The sequence below is a fragment of the Fistularia commersonii genome, chromosome 18, assembly GCF_037954325.1.
Source record: "Fistularia commersonii isolate RoL2024-O1a breed Wild chromosome 18, RoL_Fcom_v1.0, whole genome shotgun sequence".
Lineage (NCBI taxonomy): Eukaryota > Metazoa > Chordata > Actinopteri > Syngnathiformes > Fistulariidae > Fistularia > Fistularia commersonii.
Window position 1 is genome coordinate 16597501 of NC_141301.1, and position 7500 is coordinate 16605000.

Sequence of the window (7500 nt, forward strand, 5' to 3'; positions counted from 1 at the left end):
CGTCCTGTTTCCGCAGAGCCGAGTGTCTCCAGAGAGGCGTGTCTCCCTCCAAAGCCCAGGGCCTCGGCTCCAACCTGGTCACCGAGGTCCGGGTCTACAACTGGTTCGCCAACCGGCGCAAGGAGGAGGCCTTCAGGCAGAAGCTGGCCATGGACGCCTACAGCACACCGACCCACGGCATCAACCCCCTGCTGTCGCACAGCTCCCCGCATCACCCCCAGGCCAGCGCCTCCCCCCCCAGTAAGATGCCAGGTATCGTTGCTTCACCGGGTCCTCCGGCGGCGGGCGGGAGCCGAGCCGCTCGGCTGATGTGATCAGAGTCGGAGGGCCGGTGATCAATGAGAGCGTGTGAGTGAGCTGAGCAAATGCCATTGTTATTCTGATCTTTGAAAACACACTGAGAACAATCCGCATTGTACCTGCAATCTCCACTCCAAAGTCAGCCTGGAGAAGCACGACACAAAGGGCAGCGGTCCTGTGACGGGCCAGGGTCAGGCCAGGGTCAGGGGGGGGCGGCGCGGAGCGGCTCACCTCCACCTCGGCCCGGGCCGCGGCCCCCGCGGCCCCCCGGCCCCCCCGGCCCCCCCGGCCCCTCCGGCCCCGGGGCCGAGGACTCCCCCGGAGAGTTGCCTCACGGAGGAAACGGCTATTGCTATTGCTGTGACCATTTCACCCCGACCCGTGTTTGCTCGGGACTAATTAGTATTGACAGAGTTTACCTGCTGTCGTCCCGGAGAGAGCAGAGCTGATAGGTTTGGCAGAGCGGCCCCCCCGCGCCATCACTCACCTCCCGGCCCATCCTGCGTCCTCGTGTCCGAACGTCGGGGAAAACAAAGCGTTACAAGCCGGTCCCGCGCCGACCGTCGTTCGCTCGGCTCGCGTCGCCGACGCCGGAGCGGCTGACCCGGTGTTGACCCCGGCGAGGACGGAGGCTCCGAGCGGCCCCGGAACCTCCGCCGGCCGCTTACAAGGTGTCCTGCCGGCATCCTGCCGACGGCATCAGCTGTTTTTCAGCGTCGCCCTCGGCCCGACAACAACACCCCGGCGGGGGGGCCCACGGCGTTGCCGGGGCACAGCCTGTATTATGCATGCTTAATGGACAATTAAAATCCTTTGGTACTACATCTCCAGGCCCTTTGATAAGGGGCTCCTCTGACTCCTGCTCTCTATACTCGGCCTCGGCGGGGGGCCCCATTGTCCGCGGCGTATTAGAAGACCGCGGTCACTGTAACCCCGGTTCATTTATCTCCGCCGGGCCCGAAGGAGGGGACCGATTCTAAATCCTCCCCCTCACCTTCACGGGACCCGGGACGGCGGCGGAGTCCGGGCGCAGGCCGGGAGCAGCAGGAGCCGTCCGCGGGGGTATTGGCCTTTTCTGGACGGACAGGACTGATGGGCCTTTCTCGGCCGCCAGAGAAAGCCGCCGCCGCGCCTTCAGGTCACCGCGAGGTCAGATAAATGAGCCTCGGTTCGCTTTGGGAGTTTTTATTGATTCTGCTCCGCTTGATTGAGTGTTTGGTCACAACTGGATGGACAGTCAAACACTGTGACTGCGTTATGACCTTTTCACTTCTCAGCGGGAAAAACCGATACGGGGAAGGTTACATTCTGCGAGCCGCATCTGCTTCCTTATTCTCTGTTGACTCACCTTTCGTCCAGCGCTCCCGCTCGCCGCTCGCAGGGCGGGTCCGCGAGGCCTCCGTCCGCGGGGACCGAATTCAAACCCGCGGGGTTTGGAAACCGGAGCGTTCAGACTTTGACGTGATCGCAGGTTAATAGGATCCCAGATCGGTCAAAGCAATGCAGCGGCAGAGATCGGACTAACGTCCGGCGCTGGACGAGGAGCGGGTTTGAGCGACCGGGCCCGCCGGTCCGCCCGTTAATTCCCATCTCCAGGCGCGCGTCCTTTAACCGTGGAAGTGAGACCTTCTGCGTGCGGAGATGGCGGTCCGAAGCAGACTCTCTATCTTTATGAGGTGTGTGTCAGACTTTGTCCTCGCCCGGAGGAGGGCCTGTTGCCGCTTGGCTTCATAAAGCCCAGGCGGAGCGCGGCGGAGCGCGGTGGGGGGCGGAGGTCCTGTGAAAGGCAAATGGCGGACGGCTTCGGTCGTCGTCCCGCCGGTTTCAGGAGAAGGGCTGCGTTTGATCGGGAGGACTGTTCCTCTCACGCCGTTAGACCTTCGCCTGCCGCGATGAGGCGATCCACGCGGTCGCGCATGGCTCATTGTCCTCTTAAAGAATGCAAACCCCCCAAACCGTGGGCCGGGCGTTGCGTGCGCGCGGCGCCGGCCGGCAGCCGAATGCAGGGAAGCGCCGCGTAAGCGACCTCCTTCTGGGGGCGAGCACGTCCGGCGGAGTCGGAGCTTCCGCGTCGGATACGGTAGCAGCGGGGATCCACGCGGGCGCTGCCCGGGGCTAGCTGGGAACAGGGCCGTGCATAGAAAAGACGGGCCGGCTCTGCACTTTTGGCCGCTGTGTCTCACAGAAAGCCACAAAGACAGCGGCTACGTCCTGGGGAGACCCAGGAGGTCTGTCATATGCGGAGGCTCCACAATGACCACCGCCTGGGGTTGGTAGGCAGGCTTTGATACGACACGGGTCACACAGGGAGCTAGCGGCTTTTAAACCGGCTGAACTCTCTTACTACCACTCCCCTCCGGAGGTTCTCGCCCTCCCCCTGCTCTCCAAGAGCAATCAGCGGGTCTTTGTGCTTTCCCAGTCCTGCAGGACGGCGGGACGGGTTCTCCCTTCTCGGAGCTCCCGTCAGCTCCTCTGAGAAGAGCTCGACGGCGCCCGGAGCGGCGCTTCGGCAAAGCCGGGCGCGGCTAAGCCTGGGCCGCGGAAAGAAAAGCGTCCCGAATAGCATCCGTTGCTCTCCGTGACACTTCAGAGGTCAGCGGCCTCCCAGATAACTGCCTTTTTATGAGTCTTCTTCTATTGTGTGCCAACGGGGGTCATGAGTCCAATGAAGTGCTTTATTGTTCCCAAGCTGTGTTTACAAGCCATGCCGGAGTGTCGAGGGCTTTCCAGCGCGCCGCGGAAGACAATATGAAGTCTGGAGGGGAGGACAAAACGGTGCTCTCGGCGTTATCGCAGGATAAAGGATAAAGCAGATAAAGGAGCGGCTCGGACGCTGGCTGAGGACAAGGCCGGGCCGTCGCGGCCGTGGGTTTGCAGAGCGGGCCGGAACCGGGTCTCCTCGGCGGTCCGAGGACGAGTCCTTCGAGACGCGAACGGCCGCCCGCACCTGCTCGCTTTAGCTCCTTTGCCGCTCCGCCGCTTGTTTCCTAGTCCATCGGCTTCTCCACCCGAAACCCGGAACCAAACGGAAGCTGGCTTCGATCTCACGCCGAGCTATCACAGAAACACCCTGTCCTGGTTTCCGGCCGCGACAGGAAATCAATGAGCCTCTCATCGGTCACTTCCGTGTCAAAGCCTCTCCCTCGTGGTATCCGGAGCCGGCCGGACGGCGGGGCGTGGTGTCGGGGGAAGACGGCCCACCTGAGAGCGCACGGCGTCCGTGGCCGCGGCAGAGTCCCCCTGTGTCCGTCACCCTCAGAACGCAGGATAAGAACGTGTTTGACATTGCTCGTAATTGTGTAATGTTTACTCTGTTGATATCAGAGGGGCCTGCATCGGCAAACAGGACCGGATTGTCAGTTGTGTGCGGGTGTGTGTGAAACATTCCTGCGTCGGCGTGGACCCGGGATGAGCGCGACAGCTTCCCGTGGAATGTAGGCGGTGCCGGAGCGGCGCAGGGGCCGGCGGGCGCCGCGGACGGGTCAGCGCCCTCGTTCGCTCGAGGCTCGACCCGGAGTCGCTCCGGACCGGGCCGGCGGCGCCGGAGCCGAGAGACCGACGCCTCTCTTCTCTCTTCCAGTGCGTTACGGCCAAGGCCCCGGCGAGGTCACCTCCTCCACCACCATCAGCCACCACAGCAGCAGCGCCGCCATGGCCGCCGGACAGTCGGTGCTCCAGCAGGTGTCTCCGGGGGGCCTGGACCCGAGCCACAGCCTGCTGTCGCCCGACGCCAAGATGGTGAGTGAACGTGCCCGGGTTCTGTAAGACCAAGCTTCCATCAGGCACACACACACACACACACACACACACACACACACACACCGATAGCAGGTCCCTGAGGCCAGTCCATGAAGCTGCTGTTTGGAAGGCGGACCCAGATGGTGGGCCGTCGAGCCCCCCCGCTCAGCCAAGGTACCTGACAAAGAAACAGTGTGTTCATATTGATTACCCCGTCGCAGAGGATCGGCGCTGGAGCAGCAGATAAATGAGGCCGGCCTCAGGTTCTGCCACAGGACTCTCTGCCCTCGTCCAATATTTGCTCAGTGACGTGGCTGGCGTCGAACCGTCCGCCGCCGAAAGGCTTTTCTCCTGAACAAAATAAAATATAGCTTAGCGTCAAAAGCACCCCCCCCATCCCACCGGCAAACAAAAAAATAAAACAACCAAACATGGTTTGAAAAATGTAGCCCGGCAGCTCCCACGGAGGTTCCTTGCATCTCCTCTGCTGGTCCGGCACCCTCTGGGTGAAAGAGGGCCCAGCCGGCGGCTCCCCCCCCCCCCGAGGGCCGGCGGAGAACGCCAGAACCCCCTCCGGGGTGGGCGAGCGGGCGATCGCGCAAAGTCCACCCGCAGGAGGAGGAAGGGGGGGGGGGCGCTCGTCCTCACAGCCCGTGGCCAGTTGTGGATCCCGATCGGAACGGCCTTCCTCAGACCATCGCAAAGATAGATAACAGATAATACGTGGATTTCCTTGAACCCCCGCCGAGACTTTCAGCATGACCCCCCGCTATCAGTGTTTGCCCGGCAGAAGTGGAGTTACCCAAGCCGAGGGTTGTATAAAAGCACCGGGCGACGTCAGCGCTCACGTCCGCTGTTTGTTTAAAAGCCAGCGCCCGTGATAACCGACACGCTCCGGACTCGGTCGCGCTTGTTTTTAAAAGAAGAAAAACCCGGCCCCCGTTTGTTTATGCCACGGTCTTTCCCGTCTCGTCCTAGATTTCGGGTTCGGGCGGAGGACTTCCCCCGGTGAGCACGCTGACCAGCATCCACAGCTCCCACCACAGCCACCAGCAGACCCAGAACCTCATCATGCCCCTCTCGGGGGTCATGGCCATCGCGCAGAGTGAGTCCTCCTCGCCTTCTCCGGCCTCCGGCGGGATGACCCTCGGGTTTTGGGGTTTTAGGATGCGCGGAGGTGTCCTCATGTCCGGTCTCCGTCTCCAGGTCTGAACACGTCCCAGTCTCAAACGGTGCCGGTGATCAACAGCGTGGCGGGCAGCCTGGCGGCGCTGCAGCCCGTCCAGTTCTCCCAGCAGCTGCACAGCCCTCACCAGCAGAGCCTGATGCAGCAGTCGCCCAGTCACATGAGCCAGCAGCCGTTCATGGCCGCCGTCTCGCACTCGCACAGTAAGCCGCTCGCACGCCGGGGCGCCGGGGAAACGGGACGGACCGGCGTCAAGGGCCGATTCTGAACCCGTCTTTTCTTGCCGCCCGACCTCGACGCCCTGCATTAGCGTCGTCGCCTCTGTCTCTGCGGAGGCAGAAGGCGTCCGGCCTGAGCCCCCGCATGAGTTTGTGTTGCCTTCCCTTCGCAGTGTATCCTCACAAGCAAGAGCCGCCGCAATATTCCCACCCGTCGCGCTTCCCCTCGGCCATGGTCGTCACCGACGCCAACAGCATCAGCACCCTCAGCTCCATGTCGTCCAGCAAGACGGTGAGACTCCGCGCCGCCTCCCGTCGGCCGCTCGCCTTTTGACCGGAACATCCGCGACCAGGCGGCCGATCGCACGGCGGAAGGCCGCGGCCGGAGGGGTTTGTGTGTCTCTGTGACTCTGTGTTGACTGTCTTCTCGATTCCTGTCACATTAGGACGGTCCCGTAAACAAGATGGTGCAACTCGGGGGTCTCTCCTGGGTAAATACATCTTTCTTGGTTCAGTCACTCGGTGCCACGATTCCCGCCGCTCCCGTTCAATCACTCGGACGGCGCGCGGCGCTTTCATTTTGCCGAGCTCCGCCGCGGGCCGAGCTTTAATTCTAGGATGCACGGATAGTTCACTCCTCCGAATCCATTTCCTGTCTGACAAGCCTCCAATCAATCAGCCGCTCCCTCACCCTGAACAGTCCCACATTAACGCTCCTCCTCTCGCTTTCCTCACAAGGAAATGAGCCCGGCTGTTAATCAAAGTTCTCCGGCCTTCTACCTCCTGTCATGCTACAGTGGGGCCTCCGATGAGCCCAGCCGAGCGGGGGTGGACTTTCCGTCTCCTTTTTTTCTCTCGGTGATTACGCCTCTTCCTCTTTCCTACTTCTCCCCGCTCCCGGTGCTCGCTCTAGCCTGAAATGTCGTCCGCGGTGCTTTCACACGCTCAATTTCCCACGCCGGCCGGACGCGACGGAGCTCCGGGCGCAGATGTGTCCCTCTGGCCGGAGGGGAGGCGAGCGGCGGGGGGGCTCGGCGAACGGTACGCCGCTCTGGCTCCGGTCTGCGCCGAGGGGGGTCGGCCCGGGCCCGGAGATCTTCTCCTCGCCAGACCGGACAGGCGGGCCGCGGACGAAACACCAGTGTTAGAGACAGAATCTAGACGCTGTGCGACCGGAGGCCCCGCTGCGTGACGGCAAGGGCATGGAGAGCGTCCGTCGGCTCAGCTCCGCAGGCGTTTGCGGAAGCGAAATGCGGCCGACGAGGCTCCGGTGTATGTCCTGGCAGCTTCTCTGCTGACAAACGGCAGCAGCGAGGCCGGACGCCTGCGGGTCGGGCGTGGACACCTGTCCGGTCCGTCCGAGCCGCACCTCCTCAGGGCGCTTCAGTTCCCCGAGAGCTTAGCGCCGCCTGGAAATCCAGTTCAGCTCTTACCTGTACGCTGCTTTACCTGACGCACAATAAGCTCCCCTCGGCCCTCCATTCATTCACCTGAGGAGCAGAGAGAGAGAGCGAGAGAGAGAGAGAGAGAGAGAGGCATTTTCTTATCAGGACTTTATTTGGCCGAGGCACCTTCTTCTCACGCCAGGACCAGCCTGCCGGGCTGTGTGTTTACCAAGAGCCCTCCATTATAGCTGGGACTCACCTCTGCTGAGAGCCCACGTCTAATGACGGCTGTTTATCAGGTTGAGCTGTTTGCCGGCCGTCAGCGCGGGTCAGCGGGGAAAATGGATTCCACAAACAGTCAGAAATAAAGGCAGAGTCAGGAGAAGAAGGATGGGGAGTTTATTTGGTCAGGTGTGGCACCTGAATGCTGGGGGGGGGGTTGTTTACGCAGGTTTCACCTGCCCTCGGGACCCCCTCTCGGTGATGCTCGTTTCCGTGGTAACGGCACCGGACGGTTGTCCTTTATGTAACGCCGCCTCCTCTGACGCCGGTCCCCGTCCTTGTGTTCTCCTTTCAGTGTCCTCTCCAGGCCTGGTGAGAGTCCCCCGGACCCCCCCGGTGCCCGGCAACCGGAGCACATTTTTCCACCCTCTCGCTGCCGTATCCATGACAA

General features: G+C 62.3%; 1 protein-coding gene across 4 annotated transcripts in view; it reads left to right on the forward strand.

Moving 5' to 3' along the window:
* The window catches only part of hnf1ba (HNF1 homeobox Ba), an 11974-nt gene that overhangs the window by 3082 nt on the left and 1392 nt on the right, over positions 1–7500 (forward strand). The window contains exons 4-10 of one of the 4 annotated variants that reach the window (XM_086164515.1): positions 17–252; positions 3881–4038; positions 5017–5143; positions 5245–5427; positions 5616–5734; positions 5889–5933; positions 7405–7500. The exon at positions 7405–7500 is cut by the window's right edge and continues 1392 nt beyond it. In XM_086164515.1, the coding sequence (XP_086020641.1) occupies positions 17–252; positions 3881–4038; positions 5017–5143; positions 5245–5427; positions 5616–5734; positions 5889–5933; positions 7405–7425 (889 nt within the window). In that variant the 3' untranslated portion in view covers positions 7426–7500. The remainder of the gene's footprint in view (positions 1–16; positions 253–3880; positions 4039–5016; positions 5144–5244; positions 5428–5615; positions 5735–5888; positions 5934–7404) is intronic. The other 3 variants (XM_086164516.1, XM_086164517.1, XM_086164519.1) reach the window with 3 other exon arrangements.